This window comes from Arabidopsis lyrata (genome assembly GCF_000004255.2).
Source record: "Arabidopsis lyrata subsp. lyrata unplaced genomic scaffold ARALYscaffold_1, whole genome shotgun sequence".
NCBI lineage: Eukaryota > Viridiplantae > Streptophyta > Magnoliopsida > Brassicales > Brassicaceae > Arabidopsis > Arabidopsis lyrata.
In genome coordinates this window covers 15,296,022-15,319,770 of record NW_003302555.1, presented here as the reverse complement: position 1 = coordinate 15,319,770, position 23,749 = coordinate 15,296,022, and the positions used below count along the sequence as shown (strand labels likewise).

Here is a 23,749-nt window from a genome sequence, read left to right as displayed (position 1 = left end):
TAATGATAATTACTTTAAATTTATCATTTTTGAATTTATTTCATAGTAAATATAAATATTTGTTAATATCTAATATCGTTTTTTAGAAATTTCGAAATAAAATTTTGTTTTATATTTCAAAATTTGTGAAAATATTATAACAAAATTGAGTCTTAAATATTTGTATTTAATATTTTTACGAAATTTCAAATTCAATCTTAAAATCCTCCATTGATAAAACTTTTTAAACGATAGTGTTTTTAATTTTGAATTATAATGTTATTATTTTTCTTTTTATTTTTGATATGGAATAGTTTATTAGGATTGGTTTAGATAAAATTTTAGTTAGATATTAAATCTTAGTTTTTTAATTCTCATTGGTTAACAACTTTTTAGAAGAAAAAATTAAATTTTTGTCCATAATTAATATGAGAGAGAAAGTGAGTTTAATTTTTTGGAAACTAATAATTATTTTAAAGAATTTTACTATTTTTTATTTAAATATATTATTTTGTGATTATTATTGTATCTTTAATGAATTTATTTAAAAACAAAAACTAATGGCATTTTTGTAATACTTTACACTTTATAAGGTTATTTATGTTTGAGTGCTTCCCAATTAATAGTATAGATGTTTCTCTCTTTCGTTGCTTTTTCTAATACTCCCTCTCAACTTTTTTTTTAAGTTTTTTTTTTTGAATTTTGTGTAATTTTATTTCATGCAACAATGTTTTTACTTTTAACATGCTATTTTTTTGCTTAACACACTATCTTTCAATATATCACACTATGTTTTAAAAAAACACATTAGTTTTTTTATATAACACACGTAATTATGTTAGATGCCTTGTAAATTGTATATATTCCATGATATTTCAGCAATTCTAGTCTATTTTCTATTACTGAAACTCACAATTGAAGACGGGCGACTACGCTATGTCATGGTTAACATGTATTTTTGTTTTAAACATTGTATTTTTTAAAATAACATTGTATTTATTATAGATGACCTGCTTTTAAGAAAAACAATTCATGTTATTTTTCAAAATTACATACTTTCTCTATCATTTATCTACGGATCTTTGATTTGCATCTCTGTATCTATAGTCGCCGTTACATAAACAATTCACCGGATCTCTTCTCTGTCTCTTTCTCTGCATACCAGTACTAGATGACTTTTATTTTTGTTTTATCTCTCTCCCTCTTGCCGGAAACTGGATCTATGCCAAAACTATAGTGTATTAATTTTCGCCGAATTCATGCCGGAATTTTAATCGGAAAATTTTTTCTGATTATATCATCGTGATTCTCATCTTTTCGTAATAAATGGTTCATTGTAAAAACACATAAATAAAAATATATTTTTGTATTTATTACACTCCAGAAAAGGTTAGGTACCCACAAAATCTGACACAGTTATTTCTTTTTTTTTTTCCTCCCACAAAGTTATTTCTTTAATTCTTTTCTTGTTACCAATTTAAACCAATGAAAAAATTGTATTTATTTAACAAATTTTAAAAAAGGCGAGAATTTTTATTCAATCTTCAAATATAAATATTTTTTTCTTTTGTTCAGCGATTCTTGTTTATTCAAGATAATGATTTATAATGGTCTGAAATTGAAAGACACAACCCATTCTTCCGAATTAAAAAAAATTCATCCGAGAAATATAATTTGGCAAATGAATGAAAATGTGGATAAAATTATCTCCAAAAACTTGTTGCATAAGTTCATAAATTCTCGAACAAAAGAAGGCCAAGTTTTACATCACCGGTGGATTTGGTCCATAAAACAAAACTAACATTCAAAAGATAAGAAAGAGGAGCTAAGAGGAGGATATGAGTATTCATTCTTCCTCTACGATCTTGCTTTTCTCGCTAACATAGATACCGTCAAGAAACTTCCTGATATCCTTCTTCTTCACATGACATTTCTGCACAATCACAAAAACCATAGCAGTTAAATAAGACAGTACAACATAAAGAATCAAGCCAGTCTAACTATGCTATATGTAACAACAAATTCAGACTTTCAACCAAGAATTCTTATAATCACAATTGCTCATGCTTTCCTTCACACAACAATATGCAAAAATCGAACCAAGTTAGCTAATGAAAGGATTTACATGCTCATGCTTTATCAGACTCTATCGGCGGTGATGGAAAGATAAACACAAATTTGATACCTACTAGTTAAAGAGTAGGAGTACCTGGTTGATCAGAGCACAAGACCTAGAGACGAGCTCGATATCGTTACCATCAAGAACGATCTCATCCTTGACCTTCTCAGATCGAACAATGGTTACACCATCCAACATCTCTACCTTCCTCACCTAATGATCCAATAAACACATTTCTAAGTAAGTTCAATGTTCGCAAACTCAGAAATCAATCATAATCCAAGTATCAGAGCTAACATTATCGAATTTAACAACAACAAAGCTGAATCTAGAGGCAAACTATTTCATTCCGGGATCTACAGATTCAAAAACCAGCTCAACAAAACAGAAATGAAGAAGCCAAACCTTCTTCTCGCCAAGGAAGTTACGGATCTCGATAGACTTGCCATCACCGCCGATGGAGGCGTTAATGGGAAAATGAGCGTACACGAACCTCATCTTGTAACGGAAACCTCTGGTAACACCGGAGATAAGGTTATCAACGTGACTAAGAGCGGTTCTGATGGAGGCGCTGGTTTTGCGTGATCCAAACCACGAATCGATCTTAAGCATCTTCTTCCCAGTCTCAGGGTCCTTGATCAGCTGGAAATCGAGGTTGAGATGCTTGAAATCGCGAACAAGCTTCCCGCGAGGTCCTTCGACTTCGATCACTTTAGCGTGAACCTTGATGGTAACGCTGTCGGGGATATCCATCGTCTCAGAAGAAAGAATCGTCTTCATCTTTTCCAATCTTTTGTTTTGCTCTCTCTCTCGCCGGCGGCTTTTAGAGAAAGAAAGGATAGAAGAAACCCTAGGGTTTCCTATATGTAAATGAGTTAGTCTGTGGGCTGGCCCGGTCCATTTGGAAGCAGTCCGTTTTCGGCACGACCCAATAATAATTTTTTTTTTGCTTTAAAGACAAAAAAAAAAGAGAATTCAACCTAATAATATTGTTGGTGTCGGATCCCGCACCGGAAATACGAGACCAACCAAAGATTGCCACGTAGTCAAGGTAATGACCCATAAAGGATGAAGCCCATCGGACCCATGAGCCGAAGGAACGGTCGAAGTAGTTGTCACCACTTCGAGAGTCCGAAGTGACTGCATTGTGACATGAGTTCGATGTAGACACGGGTAAGACGGTTCAAGGACACTTGGGCCGGAAAGGCGAGGCCCAAGAAGACCAGAGTCAACTCAAATTCAAACGTTGAGCATTAAAGTCGAAGAATCAAAACGGACGCATTTAAGAAGGAATAATTGTACTTAATTATTCATTTTAATGTCGTTTCTCTATGTATAAATAAAAAGGCCAATGACCATGTAAAAAGGGGATCGGCCTCTTGAGAAAGAAAGAATATAGCGATTTTCGTAGCAATTCATAAGCTTTTTACATATTTATTTTTTGTCCCTCAAGAATAATCTTTTCTACTTAATAAAATACTTGAGTGTGTGAATCCGACATCCACATTTTGGCGCCGCCTGTGGGGAGAGATTAGGATTCTTGAGTGGTCAGATTTTTCCTTTATCACACTTCCGAGATAAGCAACAATGTCTGGAGGAGACACCGTTGAGACATCATTGGCTGAAACCCTCAAAGCTATGCAGCAAACCATGTCGGACATATCGCAAAAGTTCTCGGATGTGGAAAAAGCCGTCGATACGTTGAAAACATCCCAGGTATCTCTTAGTCAAAACGTCAATACTATACAAACTCGTGTTCGCTCTTTAAGTGCAGGAAACCTTGTGGGAATCCGAAGAGGGATATTCAACTCGCCAAGTTCCGCTGCACGAAATGAAACCAGCGAACAAACAACTCCTGGTGCTACTAATAACGTGGCTCAGACGTTGGAAGAAGAGACACAGCTCGGAGATGAAGAACAACTTGCAGCTCAATACGAGCAGGAGAACCTCGACCAGTTTGAGACCATGAGGAAGGTTAGCCAGGAATTAAAAGAAATGAAATCAAAATTTCATCAAGCTACAAGTTCGGAGCCAGACATCAATCGAGTCATTGAAGAGGCTAGGCGAACACCTTTCATCTCGCGAATTGCAAGTTTGAGGATCAAAGATTTCCGGAAACTCAAGTTGGACCCTTACAGCGGATTGGAGGATCCAAAAAGCTATCTCGCAGCTTTTCTGATCGCTGCTGGAAGAGTCGAGTTGGATGAAGCTGATGAGGACGCAGGCTACTGCAAGCTTTTTTCGGAGAATCTATGTGGCCAAGCTCTAATGTGGTTTACCCAATTAGAGCCGGGTTCGATCAGCAATTTCGACGAACTATCAGCCGTATTATTAAAGCAATACTCCATCCTCATGGATAAAAGCGTTTCGGATGCCGATCTTTGGAACTTATCGCAAGGATCTAATGAGTCACTTCGAGTTTTTATCACCAAATTCAAAGGAGTGCTATCAAAGCTCCCAAGAATCTCGCAGCAATCAGCTTTATCTGCTCTACGAAAAGGATTGCGACATGATTCAAGGTTTAAAGAAGACTTAATACTTCATAAACCAGACACAATTCAGGATGCACTCTTCCGCGCGAATAACTGGATGGAGGTAGAGGACGAAAAAGAAAGTTTTGCCAAAAGGAATAAACAAGAAAAGCCGGCAATCACCATCCCTACCAAGAAGTTCGAGTCTAGGGAGAGCAAAGGACCAAGGAAATTTGGGTCGCAACCCTTCAACAGTACCGTCGGAAAGCAATTCCAAGGGAAAGGAAGATCAAACACTTGGGTCCGTGATGAAAGTCTATATTGCGATATTCATAAAGTAACCGGGCATTTAACCAAGGATTGCAGCGTTCTTAAAAAGCACCTCGCAGAGCTTTGGGCCAGTGGAGATCTTTCCAAATTCAATATAAAAGATTTTGTGAAGGAATACCACGAAGCGAAGGAAAACTCCAAAGATCAAGATTCCAAAAGACCAAGGTTATCCAACGAGGAAGAACCAAAGAGTTCGAAGGGTAAGATCAATGTGATTCTAGGAGGTTCCAAGTTTTGCGGAGATTCGATAAGTTCCATCAAGAAACATAGACGAAATATCCTACTCAAAGCAAGCTTAAGCGAGGAAGTAGATTTTCAAGGTACATCAATATCATTTAATGAAGAAGAAACGCGGTACCTCAAAAGGCCGCATGATGAAGCTCTAGTCATTACCCTTGACGTGGCTAACTTCGAAGTATCAAGGATCCTTATAGATACAGGCAGTTCGGTGGATTTGATCTTTTTAAGTACTCTAGAAAGAATGGGAATCAGCCGAGGAGACATAGTAGGACCCCCATCTCCGTTAGTTGCGTTCACAAGCGAGTCAGCCATGTCTCTCGGAACAATCAAGCTACCGGTCCTTGCCAAGAAGGTATCGAAGATCGTGGACTTCGTTGTCTTCGACAAACCTGCAGCTTACAACATCATCCTTGGGACTCCCTGGATTTATCGAATGAAAGCAGTCCCCTCTACATACCATCAATGTATCAAATTTCCAACATCAAATGGGGTGGAAACAATTCGGGGAGATCAAGAAGCTTCACGGACGTGTTACCTAGCTAGCCACCGTATGAAGATTCAATAGCAACTAACGAAGCCCGTAAAAGAGGGACTAAGAACAAAATTTCCTAGCGGGCAGAAGAAAGATGATGTAGTAATCGAAGTGGTTTTGGAAGAAGACAAGCCTGACCGGAAAATTCGAATTGGAGCAACTCTGACTGGCCAAATAAAAGAAGCTTTGATCGAACTTTTAAAGATAAATAAAACATCGTTTGCATGGTCAGCAGCAGACATGCCTGGTATAGATCCAAGTATAATTTGTCACGAGCTAAACGTAGATCCGAGCTTCAAGCCGGTAAAACAGAAAAGAAGAAAGCTCGGAGTGGAGCGAGCCAAAATAGTAAATGACGAAGTAGATAAACTTTTAAAGATAGGATCCATAAGAGAAGTGCAATACCCGGAATGGATAGCAAACACTGTCGTCGTCAAAAAGAAGAACGTGAAAGATAAGGTTTGCATCGATTTCACAGACCTAAATAAAGCATGTCCCAAAGATAGTTTCCCGCTCCCACATATAGATCGACTTGTAGAGTCCACCGCTGGGAACGAGTTGTTAACATTCATGGACGCCTTCTCGGGTTATAATCAAATAATGATGAACCCCGAAGATCAAGAAAAGACGTCATTCATTACTGATAGAGGTATCTATTGTTACAAGGTAATGCCTTTTGGTTTGAAAAATGCAGGAGCAACTTACCAACGGTTGGTTAACAAGATGTTCCATAATCATCTCGGGAAAACAATGGAAGTCTACATAGATGATATGTTGGTTAAGTCGTTAAAGAAAGAGGATCACGTTAAGCATTTAGAGGAATGTTTTGATATTCTCAATAAATATCAAATGAAGCTGAACCCGGCGAAGTGCACATTTGGAGTCCCGTCCGGAGAATTTCTTGGTTATATCGTGACAGAAAGAGGAATCGAAGCCAATCCAAATCAAATCAACGCCTTTCTGAACATGCCCTCTCCAAGAAACTTCAAAGAAGTACAACGGTTGACTGGGCGGATTGCGGCTCTGAATCGTTTTATCTCGAGATCAACAGATAAGTCGTTGCCTTTCTACCAAATTCTAAAAGGGAACAAAGGATTCCTTTGGGACGAGAAGTGTGAAGAAGCTTTTGGGCAGCTTAAAGCATACTTAACCACTCCGCCTATATTGTCCAAACCAGAAGTGGATGAAAAACTTTATTTGTACGTGTCGGTTTCAAACCACGCAGTTAGTGGAGTCTTGGTTCGGGAAGACAGTGGGGAGCAGAAACCAATTTACTATGTGAGCAAGTCAATGACGGATCCAGAAACCAGATACACAATGATGGAAAAACTCGCACTCGCAGTGGTGATATCGGCTCGAAAGCTACGCCCGTACTTTCAATCCCATCCGGTTGAGGTATTAACCAACCAGCCACTCCGAACAATACTTCATAGTCCAAGCCAGTCCGGACGATTGGCGAAATGGGCGGTGGAATTAAGCGAGTACGACATAGAGTTCAAAAGCCGGATCAGTATGAAGGCTCAGGTCTTAGCAGATTTCCTGACCGAACTACCAATACCTGGAAGGATAGAACAACCGGAGAACCAAACTTCGAAATTACACGTAGATGGGTCTTCAACAAAACAAGGATCCGGAGTGGGAATCAAGTTGGAGTCTCCGACGTCAGAAATTCTAGAACAATCATTCCGGTTGTTATTCAATGCCTCCAACAACGAGGCAGAATACGAAGCCCTGATTGCCGGACTTCGATTAGCACAAGGAGTTGGAGCTAAGGAAATATTGGCTTATTGCGATTTATAATTAGTAGTTAACCAATTTAATGGAGATTATGAAGCCAAAGATTCAAGAATGGAAGCGTACCTCGAAGTGGTAAAGGATTTATCTAAAAATTTCTCGAAATTTGAAATAATCCGCATACCTCGAGGAGAGAATACAACTGCGGACGCGCTTGCCGCATTGGCATCAACATCAGATCCTGAGTTGAAAAGAGTTATTCCAGTGGAATGCATTTCGGAGCGAAGCATTCAAGACAACAAAGAAACCCTCGTCATTACAAGGTCTCGAGCGGCGGCACACGACCGTGGCAAACCAGAGATCGAACCGCCACCCAACAAACGGAGAAAGTCAAGAGGATCAAATACATCTAACAAGGGACCCGTTGTCTTAGCTGAAGATGTGAGTTCAGAAACAGTATTAGAAACCGAATCGTTAATCGAGGAGGATGCTCTCGAACCAAACGAACATCCCGAGCCAGAGCCACGAGTATTTCACAAGGTTGACCAAATTCCGGCTAAAGACTGGGGGGCTGACTGGAGGGAGCCAATAAAGCACTACATCATGACAGGTGAGCTCCCAAAGAATAAATGGCAGGCCAGGAAAATGAAAGTCGTTAGCGCGAAATTTTGTCTGTCAAAGGATGCGTTATATAGACGAGGTGTCAGTGACCCTTACCTATTATGCATTTTTGGGCCCGAAGTCGAAATCGTCATGAGCGAGGTGCATGAAGGATTATGTGGGAGTCATTCATCAGGAAGAGCTATGGCTTTTAAAGTTAAAAGAATGGGGTATTTTTGGCCCACTATGATCACAGATTGTGTTAAGTTCGCCCAAAGATGCAAGCGCTGTCAACTCCATGCACCATTGATCCATCAACCGTCGGAATTATTCTCCTCCATTTCCGCCCCATACCCGTTTATGAGGTGGTCAATGGACATCATTGGACCATTACACAAATCAACTCGAGGTGTACAATACCTTTTAGTCCTTACGGACTACTTTTCAAAATGGATTGAAGCAGAGGCGTATGTTAGTATCAAGGATTCGGCGGTGAAGACCTTTATTTGGAAAAACATTATATGTCGACATGGAGTTCCATACGAAATAGTCACTGATAATGGACCACAATTCATTTCACACAAATTTGATGCCTTTTGTGCGGACTGGGGAATCAAAGTTAGTTATTCTACTCCACGATATCCGCAAGGAAACGGTCAAGCTGAAGCCGCAAACAAGACAATATTAAGCAATCTCAAGAAACGCTTAAGTCATCTAAAGGGGGGATGGTATGAAGAACTCCAACCCGTCCTGTGGGCCTATCGTACAACCCCTCGGTGGCCTACTGGAGAAACTCCATTTTCTTTGGTTTACGGCATGGAGGCGGTAGTACCAGCTGAACTCAATGTGCCCGGACTTCGTCGAACAGAAGCACCGTTAAATGAAGAAGGAAATTCAGCAATGTTTAACGATTCACTAGATACCATAAATGAAAAGCGTGATCAAGCTCTAATTCGGATTCAGAATTACCAACAGGCAGCAGCTCGGTATTACAACTCTAAGGTTAAAAGTAGGCCGTTCTTCGTGGGAGATTATGTATTAAGGCGCGTCTTTGACAATAAGAAAGAAGAAGGCGCCGGCAAACTCGGTATTAATTGGGAAGGACCTTACATTATTACCGAAGTGGTTCGGAACGGTGTTTATAGATTGAAAGACTTAGAAGACAATCCAGTCAAGCGACCTTGGAATGTGATCAACCTGAAGAAGTTTTATGTTTAGAGCTACATACATTGTTTATGTACATGAACTACGGTGTGGCTTGATCCCGAGATGGGTACGTAGGCAGCTCGAAAACGAGTTCAGCTATTAATAAAAATTTGTTTTATTTCTTTATTAAAGGAAAAAGGTTCGATTGTCCGAACAAGTGAAGCAAATAAAGGTTCGAACTATGCGAACATACAAGAGATGGGAAATAGAGCGTTATTTAAAAAAAAAAATGGAATGTCCCTTATCGTACACTTCGGACTACGAAAACCTTGTTGACGAGCAGAACACTTCAAATCCTTGACCAGCAATATCGAGGATTGGCATCATGCAGTCCGGAATTCGAGCAAAGTCAGAGATTCCAAGCTCAATCCACTCTCCGGGGTGAGATTCAAGGATGTGAAGATTTCTTGACACCGTAGTAAGCCTGAGTTGCATCCGGTTAATCCTCTTCCGGAGTCTCCTCTTTTCCGACATAAGCTTCTGGTGTTGAAGCTCGAGTGCCTCTATGAACGCCGTCGCTGTTCCTCGGTCTCTGATTGGGAGATTCCTGATCAAAGCACATGGGGCTCGGATCTGAGATCTCAAGAAGCCGCGAAGTGGAGGAGGCTGCCTGTTTGGCTCATTTGGAACATCTTCGCTCATCATTCCGATTCTGGAGAAGTCGGGCATAGATTCTGAACAGCGAAGATTGAACTCCGTACCTACCAAAATGAAAAGAATGGTGAGAAGTAAAGAGAAATTAAGACTATAATTTATAGGAACGTCATATCCCTAACAAACTGCGGATTCTATCCAAGGAATGGAGTGATTCACGGAGAGATTTATGCCCTCGAACAGATCCTGCATTAAAAGGCGCATCTCCGAGAATATTTGAAAAGAAAGGAAAGTTGCAAATATTTCCATAAATAAAAAAGGGGCCGAAGCCCATTACGAGTTTAAAAAAAAAAAAAAAAAAAAAGAGAAAAGAAAGCAGAGTTAGGGAACATTTAAGGAAGAGGCTCGGGAACAGGCTCCTTCATTGCCGGTTTAACTTTTGAAGTGGACGCCTTGTCCTTGATGTCCACTTCGGAACGATCCCAAACGCGTTTCCAACCGGTGCTAGCCTCTTCCTCCAAATCGTCTTCCTCTTAGCTGTCAGATGGAACGGCGCAGACGGGGGCGTTCACGGGACCCGGGACTCCTCTAGCGCGGAGATACATCCGAAACATCTTCGGGATCTCAGCGACGGAGTCGAAGTTCCGCCACTCCCATTGAAAGGGATCACTCTCCAAGGCCCGTATCTTCCTTTCCACCCGAGCAATGCGAGCCTCGAGTGTTTGCCTTTTGAGGCCCAGCCGCTACCTCTCTTCACACAAGCGACGGTGCTTGTCGGCGACCTAGCATAGAGATGAGTGAATAAGATGAAACAAAAAGTTTTTTCAAAAACTTTAAATATTTACCTTGTCGATAAAGTCGCAAGCCTCTTTCTTCTCCTTTGAAGGAAAGTGAAAGACGGCGTGAGGGAAGAGAACGCCGGCCGGTTCAAAGCCGTCGCCAGACAAGAAAAGTGGGCTGCCGGGATCGATGGGGGCTACTGTTTCGTTTTCCATTCTCGAAATATTTCTCAAGTAAGATTCTAAAATCATGTTTAAATAAAGCTTGGAGGTAGGTAAGCCTTTATTTATAATGATTTAGGGTTTGTCTTGGAACCATAAATCCATTAATGGTAGAGTGTCCGAGTGGTTTAAACCATTTTTGGAAAAACGAGAAAAGGCAATTATTGCATTAAAAGACGAGCCGTTTTCCTTGAGAAGGGAAAGAGCAACCGTCGCATTAACTACAAAAGTTTCTAAGGCCCAAGCCCAATAAATTTATCGAGTTGACTAAACCCGAAATGGGGAACTCGCTTTAAGCCGAGCTCAGCTCTCGCGTTCTTAAGAGAAAGGTCTGATCAGCCTAAAAATCTCGAAAGCATAACCACAAGGTCACAAAAGGTTAAAAGCGGACTTTGCAAACCCGCGTTCAAATTTTAACCAAACCCCCTTGGGTCATAACCTAGAAAGGTTTAAAAGCCTCCTCAGGCAAATATCTTGTTCAAAAGAAAATAATAAAGCCTTCTTAGGCAAAGACAAGTTCGAAATTAAGTTTTAAAATAAATGGGACAATTCCCAATTTAAAGTGGACGCAGCCACTACGGAGTAATATCCACCTCGGACCCCGGCTCAGCAACCGAAGTTTCGTTCACCTCTTTAGCTGGTGCTTGGTCGGATGGAGCTCTTGGTCCGCCCTCTACATTACAACCTTCCTCCGGAGTGACCGCCGGTGTCGCGGGTACTTCGGGTGGGACAACATCCTCCGTCTCACTTGAACCTGGGAAGGACAGACCCAGTCAACTTGTATTTTGCCCCATACATAAGGTGAGGAAAAGGTAGTAAATGTCAGGAACCAAGCATTACCTGCCCAGTCTAGACCTGATTCACTTATAGGAGGTGATTCAGTGAAGAATTCATCGAAGTCCCGAGGGTTGAAGATCGAAGTAGGAAGAGCTGCCAAGCGACTCCGCTTTTCAGAAAGATTAGCCGACAGTTCGGTCCTTTCTTGCTCCTCGGAGAAATCTGTATCATGGATTTGATCCAGCAGGATCAGGTTGCTCTCGTGCTCCTTGATGTCTGATTCCAAATCAGACCTAGCCTTCTCAGTCTGCATGAATCGGATGGCCCCTTGGATCAACTCCATCCCGCGTCCCTTAACCTCCTTTCTGGCTTTTGATGCCGACCTCGCCAACTCGGAGTCACGCAATTTGGTAATCGCCTTGTACTTCGCGTTAAGCTCGATAAGTTGGTTGTTCAGGGAATCAGCGTTTGATTCGGATTCTTGAAGCCTACCCTGAACACCAGAAAACTCTTCCTGGAGCTTGAAGTTCTGGTCGTACTGGCCCTGCAGCTCCCCCTTAATCTTCGCCAGTTCGGATGTTAGATTGTCGACCTTGTCTTCCAGTTCGTGTTTGGAGCCGGTAGAAGAGCTTAACTCAGCCTCAAGAGCATAAAGCTTTTTCTTCCACGCGTCAATCTCCTTTTCCCGACCAAGGACCAGCCCTTCATAGTGTTCGATCATGTCGTTAAGTTCGCCGTGAGCCTGGTATTATACATAAACCCGGGATGGCGAGTCAGTTCGCTGAATAGCAATGCAATAAAAAGTATATGTATAAATTAAAACTAAACTAACCCGGGATGAATGATGAGCATGAAGCAAATAGCGTTCACGGATCGCAGGGCGCCACTTGTTAAAGTCTGGCAAGATCGAACCCGATCGGGTCTTGAAGCACCAGAAAACGTTGCCTTCCTTCTCCATAGCTGCGATGGAAGAAGAGTTGTAAAAATCGGAATCTTAATGGAAATAAAACGTCGAAGACTGTATGAATCACCAAACCTGAAAGCGATTTGACTTGAGGAACAAGAGAAGGTTTTAACCCCGAGGAAGCATCTCGAGATTCAGAATCTCCCTTTTTTGGAGATGCGCTCCGGGCAGTCTTTCCACTATCAGACTGGGAAGAGGAAGACATATCAACCGGTCGTGGAGGACCCATTGGTTCAGTAGGAGGAGATGATCGAGGTGAACTATCAGTCCGGGCCCTTGACTTTTCCCTTCGCGGGGAAGAATCACTGCGAGAGGACTTGTCTCTCTTCCGGCGAACCAAGTTCTTAATTGGTTCATTGCTGAAATCATCTCGGGGAGGACGAGGTAAATCACGGCAAGGAGATCGGTCCCTCCGAGGAGAATGTGAATCATGACGATCGCGACGAGGAGTTAATCTGAAAGAAGCGACGGATCTGGCCCCTTCGGTGCTGCCATCATCAACCAGCAGGGTCCTACTGTAGTCCTTCTTGTCTATAGAAGTCGCGAGAAACTTTTTCTTCTCCTCGCAAGCCTCAGCCATCGGCTTGGAGAGCATCTTACGCTTGGCCGCAAGAGCCCGAGATGACATCCCCTGAATTGAGGGAGGAGGCGGAATTTGGTGAAGATGACCAGGTGGACTCATCTTGAGTCTGTGGTTAGCTTCTAGGAATCGTTCAAGAGTGAAAGAATTCCAAAGGGTTTCCCCTTCAAGAATTATTTTGAAGAATTCGATGAACTCTTCAGATGGGAGAGTGGAAGCGACGAAAGCTGCGAAATGAAACAACGATGTTAGTCAATAAAGATAAAGAAACAACTGGGAAAGATACGGGTGACCTAATCTCTACCGGGTTTCGCGGACCACTTCGAAGGGAGAAAATCTGCAAGATTTCCAATCGAAGCGGGAGTTTTCTTAATCAGAAACCAAGGATGATGCCAATTTTCATCCTTGTTCGGAAGATGCGAAATGATGTTCCTGTTGGCATTAGGATATGCTGAGAAATATCCCGTTTTCTTCGATGAACTTCTCACGCTTAGAAGCTCATTTAGTTCAGTAACTCCGACAACGTAACCGGCCTCCGCCGCGATTGTTATAATTCCAAGAATAGTACGGAGAAGGTTGGGGGTTAATTGAGGAAGAGCGATTTCAAGAGCCGCTAGGTATAGAACTAGGGCTTCGGGAAGAGGAAAGGTCAGCCCGCAACCCTTAAAATAGATCTCGTATACACAGAAATAGCCGTCGCGATGGTTTTCTGGGGACTCCGTAGGATCAGCTATCTGCGCCTCTGCCATAATTTCCGGTGGGATTCGGCAGAGCTCTTTCAATCGTTCAAGGGACTGAAGGGTGCAGGTGGATCTATAGTGCGGACCGGCAATATCGTTAGGGCGGGTGCACTCGTCATTGCTAGAACGCCTCTCATCAAAAGACGGAGATTCGGGTCTGTCGGAATCGGAAGTCATTGGGAAGAAAGGAAAATTCAAGATCCGGCGAAGAGAGGTTTTGTGAAGGAAAGTAGAGAGAGTTTTTGATTAAAGCACAAAAGTAAAAGAAGAGAGTAATGGTGAAAAGAAGTTACCTCAAGCTAATGATGAAACCGCCTCGGAAGTCGTGTGGGAAGTGGGAAGGTTTTTTCCGTTTTAATAGTAATTAATCAATATACGGTCATAATGATGACAGATGTCACTTGGTTAAAAATGGCTAGTGCCGAAATTAAAGGAGTGATGTGATTTTCGGCGGGAAATCAGAAAGATTCTCGAGCGCAATCTTTGGCCACTTAAGCATTTAAAGTCCTCCGAATTGGAATAGCACTTCGAAGAACTTGGGGGGCTAATTGTTGGTGTCGGATCCCGCACCGGAAATACGAGACCAACCAAAGATTGCCACGTAGTCAAGGTAATGACCCATAAAGGATGAAGCCCATCGGACCCATGAGCCGAAGGAACGGTCGAAGTGGTTGTCACCACTTCGAGAGTCCGAAGTGACTACATTGTGACATGAGTTCGATGTAGACACGGGTAAGACGGTTCAAGGACACTTGGGCCGGAAAGGCGAGGCCCAAGAAGACCAGAGTCAACTCAAATTCAAACGTTGAGCATTAAAGTCGAAGAATCAAAACGGACGCATTTAAGAAGGAATAATTGTACTTAATTATTCATTTTAATGTCGTTTCTCTATGTATAAATAAAAGGCCAATGACCATGTAAAAAGGGGATCGGCCTCTTGAGAAAGAAAGAATATAGCGATTTTCGTAGCAACTCATAAGCTTTTTACATATTTATTTTTTGTCCCTCAAGAATAATCTTTCCTACTTAATAAAATACTTGAGTGTGTGAATCCGACATCCACAAATATTAGATTAAATTATGAGTATATAATACTTTATAATCTTATTAGATAAAGTTTGATTTTCAAAGTTAGTAGTTACATTATATATTTCAATTTTTTGTTGATTTAAAATAATTTTTTTATATTTTTGAATTTTCTTTTATAGTTAGTAGGTAAGATCAATATATGCTATTTATTTTCCTAATATTTATAATTTAATGGTTGAATTTTTAGATTGTTTATTTTAATTTATATTTCTATCTTTGAATTATCTAAGACTCATATATTATCGTGTTTATAGTTTTCTATTCTTTTTAGTTACGTCAAATTAATTTCTTTTAATTTCTCAACTTTTAGTTTATTGGTTGGTCATAAACGCATTCTAATCAAGTAGTTTTTATTTATTTTAATTTTTATAAATACATCATAAATTATTGCTATATAATATAATTTTTTATTCAAAATATTCTTTAAGTCAAAAAATTTAGTGGTTAAAGAAACCATGCAAAAGTAAAAATGAAGAGACATATAGTTGGACATAAAAAAAAATAAGACATATAATTGGATTAATGTGTTCATAGATACATTTTGTAGGTGGTGATAGAAATCATATTTCAATAGTAAAATATGATTGGATTGAAATGGATAGGCTTAATGTGTTCATAGATACATTTTTTAGTTGTAATGTAGATAGTAGATTTGTAAATGGATTGAAATAAGCTTACCGATGATTTGCATGTAAAGCAGTTTCTCAAGTAGTAGAATCATTTACGCGAAATTGCTAAACTACGTTCTCGAGATTTGACGATAAAAATAATGATGAATATATGGCAAAAGTTTTGAAGATTGGTAATTTAAATGTACTAGTTTATTGTAATAAATCTTACAATAAATTTAAAATATAAAGATGCAAATAAGTTAAAGCAAAACGAACATATAAATAACTTTTTTTTTAATTGAAGAAAAAAAATATATATATATATATATATATATAATTATCTTCTCTAACTTAAAGATTATATATATATTTTCAAAGAATGTAATTAAAAAATTTTAAAACCCACACATCAGACGGTCCTAATCTATTTTAATATAATTTTTAGTTAAATAATTTAAAAACAAGATCTATCATTGTGATTTGTGAATCATTTTTTGTCAATATAAATAAATTGATTAAAAGTAAACATGAGGTACAAAGTTTACATAATTAATTACATATAGATCAAAATTTGCACGTCATGTCTATTTTTTTCAGCGCATATCATGTCTCTCTCCACATCGATATCAGTTTCCATAGCATCTCTTATTCTTATATCTTCTCTCTCTCTTCATCTTCTCCGACCTTTGATTTGCTCTCTCTGACGGCTCTCACTGTCGATCAAAGGCACAAACCCTAGTAAAAGTTTTTTCAGCGGCGTTTTAAAGATTAAAGAAACACAGAAACCCTAAAACAATGCTCATGTGGGCTTACCAAAATTCAGCCCACTAAAATCGTGCCCAGAACAAAAATCAAAAAATAAGAAATAAGCCCATGGCCCGTTAAAAAAATACTTATTGGGTTGGAACGACGGAAGTGGCGCGAAAATTTTACATAGTTATCTCCCGAATGAGAAATATCATTTTCACAAATCATTTATTATAAAAAAAAAAGTTATTCCAATTTGTGAAAATGATATTTCCTTTCACCTAAATATATATATATATATATATATATATATATATATATATATATATATATATATTTTTTTTATAAACCCAAAATAATTTTGTGTTTGATGAATCATAGTAGATAAATGTAACACCAGCTAGAGCTAGTGTTAATCCAAAAAATTTGGATCTCTTTTTTTGTTTTTGGTTAAACATTAGGATCTTATTACATGTTAGCTGCGAGGACATCAAATCGACTCAAACTTGTCATATTCTTTGTCTTCACAACCATCGAACAGAGCCTATAAAGTTACATTTATCTTTTGAGAATAAAATGTGACGGTGATGCTTATGACAATTTCCATATATCAAAATTAATTTATTCCTCTGATGATACTTGGTTTACGTCTCTAGATTCGGGTACAACCCACCGGTTTAAACGTCTCAACGACGTAGACACCTAAAACATTTGGCAACAAACTGTTTAAGCACCAAAAACATAGCTTGCTTGAACACACTAATTTTTTCATTCAAAAAAATATCTAACCTGTTGATCCCAATCTGTTCTCAGAGTCATGACGGTAAGCACACAAGTCTGAACGAAAATTCCAAAGAGCATTCCGATCCATACACCCTAAAATTTAGAGAAAATAATTTATTTTGTTAGTTTCAATTGTTAATTCTATTATTACAAATATTTGTTTCAAAGACCTTGTATTAATAAAGAAGGAGAAAAATAGTAAAAATTTGTAAAGGAAATAAAACTTACTTTCACTTGCAAACCAACAACGTAACCAAGGATAATACCAATAGGGATTCCAACAAGGTAATAGCAAGCAAGGTTAACGAAAGTAACATATCCTTGCCATCCCGCTCCGACCGCAACTCCTGTTAAGGTTTAAACCGATTCAAGACACATTAATATTTCAAATATCGGTTCGGGTTCGATACTATAATAACGATAACGCGTCAACTAGCTAAATTATGTACCAGAGAGAACGGGTTGAACACTATTCATGAGGATGGAAAAGGCTAAAAGTGGCGAAAGATCGGCAACTTCGGCTGCGACAGCTTCACTTGTAGTGAAAATGTAGGAAACTCTTCCTCTTAGAAACAAGAAGACGAAGAATAGAACTATTCCTATGGATAGTGATGTGAAAACCGCGGTCAATGTTGCAAACTTGGCTCCTTTGGGGTTTCCACTACCGAGCTCGTTGGACACTCTTACACTAAAGAAAAAAAAGAAGAAGAAAACGGATACATAAATAGTATCAGAAAAGTGAAGTGTTATCTGTGTGAATTAATATATGTATGCACCTTGCAGCTGCCAAAAACCCAAGTGCTATCATCATCTCCAATCCATTTATGTTGAGGCTACAAAAAAATGGAAAAGAAGAGTCGATTTACGCGTACCCTATTTTAAAAGAATCAAGTAAATAACATGTATAGATGTGTATTGGTTATGGAGACCAGAAGAGATAGAGATGGTGAATTCTTTTTAGTTTACCAGATTGCTAGTGCATCAAGAGCCACTTCTGCGTTTTTCAAATTTCCAGTGAGCAGTACCAAGATCGAGTTGTACCATAGTTCCAAGCTGTCCAAAATAACGGCCACAAAGTGATAATTATTATTGCGATATTATAAAGTTCTCAATATGCGTACATGTAAATATAGGTTAGAGACTTAAAAGCATGAAGTTTTGACTTTACTAATATAGAAACTTCATATCACCTACATGCACTACAAGAAATTTGGCCATTGGTAGCAAACCATTGTAGCACTAATTCACTAACTGCTACTAAAAGTGTCAAAATTGGATGTGAACTCTATTGTAGCATTAAATTAGTGTTGGAAAAGAATTTCAATAAGCGGGAACCCAAAAATCACTACTATAGCTAGAAAATCATTTTGGAGGCAAAACAGTGAACCAAAACTTAGGTTTTTCCGCCACTCTCACTCTTGCCAAAACTCTTAGACAAAAGCAAACACTTATTAGATCATTTTTCTCTGAAAATCTAAACCTATGTCGCCACCACGATTCCCTTTTCCGGTCACCAAAAAACCCATTTCCTCTCATTCCTCAACCTCCGTCGCCTCGATTTCCGTCGATTTCAGTCATTTCTCAACCTAGCTCTGTCGCCTCGATCTACCTCTGCGTTCGAAAAGGAATCAGCCCTCCTCTTGCCTGAGCTGGTGTTCTCTCCATCGCTCTAGTCCACCCTGAAGATTTCGAATAAGAAACCCATGAAAGGTTTAATCGTCATTCTCAGTTTCTTTGAGATATCTTTGAACTCTAGATTTAAACCCATGAACTCTAGATTTAATCGTCATTCTCAGTGTCTTTGATTTCTCTAATTACTTTCCATTAACTCTCATTGTAGCAAGAATCGAAGCCCTAGAGATATCTTTGAGGACCTAATACGAACATAAGCAAGAGAATCAATCTGCTTTACAATCTTCAGGTTATCGACTTTCTTCGAGCTATGGTTCTTATATTGTTTGTAATCTGTTTTTGTTTTTTTGTTTATTACAATAGAAATCGAGACATTCATGCTATTAGTTTGCAGGTTGGATCTTGTTGCTATTAGTTTGTTGGATCTCGTTTCTTTTTGGGGTGAAGACAACTTTAATTCACAAAGCCAATCTTCACAAGCTTATGGCGGTTAGTCGACCTCCAAATATGAGTTTTTAATTGGTTTATTATGTGTCTTATTTGTGGGTTTCATTGTTTCTGACTTTAAGTTCTTGATTGGTTTATTACATGACTATTTAATCTTGTTAATGTGAATGTCAATGTGTTTTTTTGGTGTTTGAGTTATTCTTATGGGTTTGTTATGTTTTGCTCATGGGTAAGATACTATAATGGTCGAAAAGTCATGAGTTCATCTTAACAGGTATGTGAAAACAATATATAGTTGAGGGTTTAATGAGGGATTAAGAGAGTTTAACATTTCTCATTAAGAGAATTTGGTTTCTCTATGAGATCCATTTTTTGTTTGTTTTGTGTAATGAAAGGGACAGAGACACCAATTGTGTTCTTCTGTTTAGAGATTTATGTTTTCAGACAAAATTTTTGGTTTGGCCCATTGAAGAACTAGCTTTAAATCACGAGCCAACTTTTTTATTCATCAATATGTCAAATCAATCCTTTAATCCAATTTTTTTTTCGAGTCATCTGCAATTTTGCATTATCATCTTTTGATATTGACTGATGAATAAAGAAGTTTATATAATTTGATCATTATAGTAACATTCACTACATCAAATCTTTTACAAACCTTTTAAACATGAACATTCAGTATAGAATTGTCATTTCTGTTCATGAACAAGAGTTTTCCAAATATGAGTTTTTTATCGGTTTACTATGCGTCTTAACAGGTATGTGAAAACAATATATAGTTAAAAGTTTAATGAGGGATTAAGAGAGTTTAACGTTTCTCATTATTTTTTTGCTTTCATCTCACTTTACTAAAGAGCTGATCTTGGTTATGAGAGAGGTACTTGGAATTTTGTGCGGTATGTGGCTGCAGCTTAAGGAGAAATAAAGATGATTATTTGCCCTTGCATTGACTGTTGCAACGTGGTACCGGTAATGGTGAGCTTTGTAGTTATTAATTTGCTCGTACTTTGATTTTACATAAGTGGGAAAATATGTCATACTAAGCTAAGATATTTTTGTTTTCAGGAGTGAAGTCAATTGCTTATTCTGAATTGATGGATGAAGTATGTTTATTGCTTTTAAGTTTAGCCGGCTATGTTTGAGAACTTGATCTGTTTAAGACATGACTTTGTGTTTTGTTTATGACTTGGTTTGATGGTTACATGTTCTCTTTTAGAGTTCATGATTTTAATCAGTTCACTTTGTATGCTTTGGATTTTTAATGGAAAAGCATTGATATTTTATGAATTTTTGTTTCTTGTCAAAGTATCACAATAGATTTTATGAATCCCAAAATTGATTATCGTGAATAGGTGCACAATTTTGACGAAACAATATTCAACGGCATTTTATCTATGTCATTATAAAATATTTTACGGCACTAAAACAAAGCCATGAAAGAGTACATAATAGCACGAAACAAGTGCTAAGAAAATATATCCTATAACAAACGATTATCGCTATAATAGGTTCATCTAGCGTAGCATTCAAAAACATGCTATCATATGGGGTGAGGCTATTATAGCTCCTCATGTCATAGCGTTCATGAAAACGCTACCAAATTGATATAGTAGCGTTTTCAATGTGCTACCAATGGCTAAATTTCTTGTAGTGATGTAAAGCTATTCATATGAACTTTCTTTTGTAACAAAAACTTAAGGATCAAATCCTAGACTCGTTGATAACTATATGGTTTGCTGCTTAAAAGATATAGGAAACCTTACCAAAGCATTCCACCGGAAGACATAGATAGTTTGAAGACAGGCCATAAATCTTTGAAGGCCAACATAGTGAATCCTCTCCATGTGTCCTTACACCCACCGCACGTGACAAACAAGAGTTGCGCAATGTTAGGCAACCAGAACGCAACTAGAGTAGAGGTCATAGCACCAGTGATCCCGAAATTGAAATGAACCATAAGTAGCCACGACAAGAAGACATGGACCGCTAACGAGACAGCAGCCACGTAGGCAATGATCTTGTTCTTGCTCTGCGCTTGGAGGAACATTTGGCAAGTGAAGGAAGGCACAAAAGAGAAGTTGATGCCTATGACCCATAGGGCTATGATCCGAGCCACGCGGACAATGCGTTCCTCTTGACCTAAGGCTAAGAGGATAGGGCCTGAAAAGATATAGACGGGCGTGAGGCAAATGGTACAACCTGTGAGGACGATCCATGATCTTTGGAGGTAGATCCCGAGCATATGATTTTGTTTAGCTCCGTAGGCTTGACCACATAGTGTTTCCAATGCACTGGCCATACCTAACTGCAAACAAAACAAAAGTCAGTAAACATGTTAATTAATCTCGTCCCTACCTTAGGTTGCTAAAAAAAGAAAACATTTTTCTCATATTGCTAAATTATATGTACAATTATCAGGATCTCAAACATTATTAAATTTAGTCTAGTGATTTGACGTTAATCAAAAGATATAGCCTCATATTATCAGTGAGTTCAACATTTAGATTCTCTTTTTTGGCTCTTTATGGCGTCCAGTTTATGGCTAAAAAGCTCGGACAAAATTTGATATGATGGTATTTTTGGATTTGTATACTGAAGTGAAAACATGTAAAATATGAAACAACTTTTGATTTTCAGTGTGGAGAGTGGTTAGGCCTCCGAAGTGGACTGCCAATGAAAAATCTTGTCAAACTTGTCGACGTACAAAACTTATCTAGCAGCAACTAAATTACTTTTCCTACACCTTAATACAGTACAAAAGAAAGCAGCATACACATTTTAAATTACGAATAAGAATACTTTCGTCTTATTTTATCCCCCACACGATCATCCAAATTTCTATAGCTAATTTTAACGTACTTATATAAGAAATTATATATTGTAACCTTTTGATGCAAAAGTTGAATTTGTTAGGCTACGGATGATATATGTGGTTATAGATATATGTGGTTCGCAAGAAACCACATGATACGGCAATCAGTGTCGACTGTCAGCATTCACATGATATACCTTATTTCAATTATTCCTCAAAAAGAAATTTATAATCAGTAGTCTTTTTTATTTTCTTTAAATTCTGACGAACCGAAAACATGTTTTAGTTTATTATTGAGTAATGTACTATTTAATAAAACGTAGACCAGAATTTTGGAAGAATTATATTTCTAATAATTTTCTCATTTGTTAGTCCATAATATTTAATGTGCAACAAAAGGAATTGTTGAACAAAATAAAAAGGAATTATTCTTTACCCAAAAAGACTTATCATAATCATCATTTTTCTATAAGTTTGTTTTGTTTCTATTTTCAGTAAGGTTCCACAATTCCTTACTGAATAGCTCTACATTTGTAAGCCAATCACTGATTCACCGGTAAAGAAACAATGAAAAGTTATTTCTAAATGACAAATGAAAAACGCGTTTAATTTATTAATTGTCAGTAATAACTAATAAATGTTGTGTTTTGAAAGAAATGATTTAACTGTTTAATTAATTAATCCATACAAACTAATTAGATTAAAAAAAATTGAGATTAAGAAGTACTAACCAAGATACCATTACTAAACCGGAGGAGAACGGTGAAGGTGATAGAGTAAGCGGCCAACTCTATAGGACCAAGATGGCCGATGAAAGATTGACTTATTATTGAAACTCCGAACGTTGAGAATCTCGTGAAGATCGCCGGCGCCGCCACAACCCATAGCTTCTTTGATTCAATCCAAACCCTTTGCTTCAACCCTAACTCATCCTCTTCTTCTCCGCCGTTCGCCGCCGTCTTTTTCAGCAAAGCCGCCGTGAGCTCCCCTCCTCCTCCAGCCATCTTGGATGGAGTCTCTGTTTGTATCTGATGGACCAGAGGGAAGGAGGAAATAAATAGAAGAGAGAAGGCAGAGACAGAGAGAGAGGAGAGTGTTTGTGTATGAATTGGTTTTTATGAGAACAACTTTGTGTTGTTGTCTTTATAAATTATTGTTTTTTTGTTTGTTTAAATCATATTTATTGGGAAACGAAACGCCGTCTACGTCTCTTGTAGCAGCAAGTAGCAGTGGGTAGTAAAATATTGCATTCTATTGACCATTTATTTTTGACTAAACCTGTCTATAGTAAAAGAATTAATGGTCTATAAAATGAAAGATCTTGGCTCCGAATAGAGAAAATGTATCGGGTGGACTGGATCAAGCGGTTCAAGCGTATCAAGCAGAACAAAAGCGGATCAAACAGATATGCCGTTACAAGTGCGGATCAAGCAGTTCGAACGCTTCAAAACATATGTTGAATGGTGAAAGCGGATCAGAAAATGCGGATGAAATATTTATATTATGAAAACATTAATTTTAAATAAAATATTTTACATAAACTATACATATTCAAAATTATATTAAAATAAATTATTAATATTGGTTTACATATTCTTAAACATGTATTTAAACAAAATGCACAATATCTATAAATTAATTCAAGTATTATTATAATAAAAAGGGATGAGATCTTAGATTATAATACAAGTAAAAATATATAATATACATAATTCTAGTAATTTAAATTATTACTCCAATTTTTGTTAGAATAAGTTAAGA

The 23,749-nt window shown here is 38.1% G+C and overlaps 3 protein-coding genes and 1 long non-coding RNA gene across 4 annotated transcripts; 1 reads left to right on the top strand and 3 right to left on the bottom strand.

The window, feature by feature from the left end:
- Positions 1–1,661: 1,661 nt before the first annotated feature.
- On the bottom strand, positions 1,662–2,940 carry LOC110224739 (60S ribosomal protein L9-1). The gene is made up of 3 exons (XM_021011599.1): positions 2,504–2,940; positions 2,189–2,311; positions 1,662–1,912 (listed from the first exon to the last, which is right to left on the bottom strand). The coding sequence occupies exons 1-3, from the start codon at positions 2,876–2,878 to the stop codon at positions 1,826–1,828; spliced, it is 585 nt and encodes a 194-aa protein (XP_020867258.1). The 5' UTR covers positions 2,879–2,940; the 3' UTR covers positions 1,662–1,825.
- An 8,397-nt stretch (positions 2,941–11,337) lies between these two features.
- Positions 11,338–14,044, bottom strand: LOC110224738 (meiosis-specific protein ASY2-like). Its single transcript, XM_021011598.1, has 5 exons — positions 13,432–14,044; positions 12,620–13,354; positions 12,416–12,576; positions 11,647–12,325; positions 11,338–11,560 (listed from the first exon to the last, which is right to left on the bottom strand). Exons 1-5 carry the CDS (start codon positions 14,042–14,044, stop codon positions 11,382–11,384), a joined length of 2,367 nt encoding a protein of 788 aa, XP_020867257.1. The 3' UTR covers positions 11,338–11,381.
- Positions 14,045–16,697: 2,653 nt separating this feature from the next.
- LOC9327092 (protein DETOXIFICATION 21) lies at positions 16,698–23,211 on the bottom strand. The gene is made up of 8 exons (XM_002890984.2): positions 22,720–23,211; positions 20,940–21,481; positions 18,064–18,150; positions 17,874–17,930; positions 17,547–17,785; positions 17,326–17,444; positions 17,104–17,190; positions 16,698–17,016 (listed from the first exon to the last, which is right to left on the bottom strand). Exons 1-8 carry the CDS (start codon positions 22,990–22,992, stop codon positions 16,936–16,938), a joined length of 1,485 nt encoding a protein of 494 aa, XP_002891030.1. The 5' UTR covers positions 22,993–23,211; the 3' UTR covers positions 16,698–16,935.
- Positions 19,026–20,490, top strand: LOC110224707. Its single transcript, XR_002329200.1, has 2 exons — positions 19,026–20,151; positions 20,242–20,490. It is a non-coding gene; the product is annotated as an uncharacterized LOC110224707 (long non-coding RNA).
- Positions 23,212–23,749: the final 538 nt, after the last annotated feature.

Excerpts from the sequence above, each read along its gene's own strand:
- LOC110224739 (XM_021011599.1), bottom strand. The coding sequence starts at position 2,878 with ATGAAGACGATTCTTTCTTCTGAGACGATGGATATCCCCGACAGCGTT. Across the intron at positions 2,312-2,503 it reads ACTTCCTTGGCGAGAAGAAG|GTGAGGAAGGTAGAGATGTT; the intron begins GTTTGGCTTCTT and ends TTGGATCATTAG. Across the intron at positions 1,913-2,188 it reads CTTGTGCTCTGATCAACCAG|AAATGTCATGTGAAGAAGAA; the intron begins GTACTCCTACTC and ends GTGATTGTGCAG.
- LOC110224738 (XM_021011598.1), bottom strand. The coding sequence starts at position 14,044 with ATGACTTCCGATTCCGACAGACCCGAATCTCCGTCTTTTGATGAGAGG. Across the intron at positions 12,577-12,619 it reads TCAAGTCAAATCGCTTTCAG|ATTCCGATTTTTACAACTCT; the intron begins GTTTGGTGATTC and ends ATTTCCATTAAG. Across the intron at positions 12,326-12,415 it reads ATGCTCATCATTCATCCCGG|GCTCACGGCGAACTTAACGA; the intron begins GTTAGTTTAGTT and ends GTATAATACCAG.
- LOC9327092 (XM_002890984.2), bottom strand. The coding sequence starts at position 22,992 with ATGGCTGGAGGAGGAGGGGAGCTCACGGCGGCTTTGCTGAAAAAGACG. Across the intron at positions 17,931-18,063 it reads CTTGATGCACTAGCAATCTG|CCTCAACATAAATGGATTGG; the intron begins GTAAACTAAAAA and ends ATTTTTTTGTAG. Across the intron at positions 17,786-17,873 it reads GGGTTTTTGGCAGCTGCAAG|TGTAAGAGTGTCCAACGAGC; the intron begins GTGCATACATAT and ends TTTTTTCTTTAG.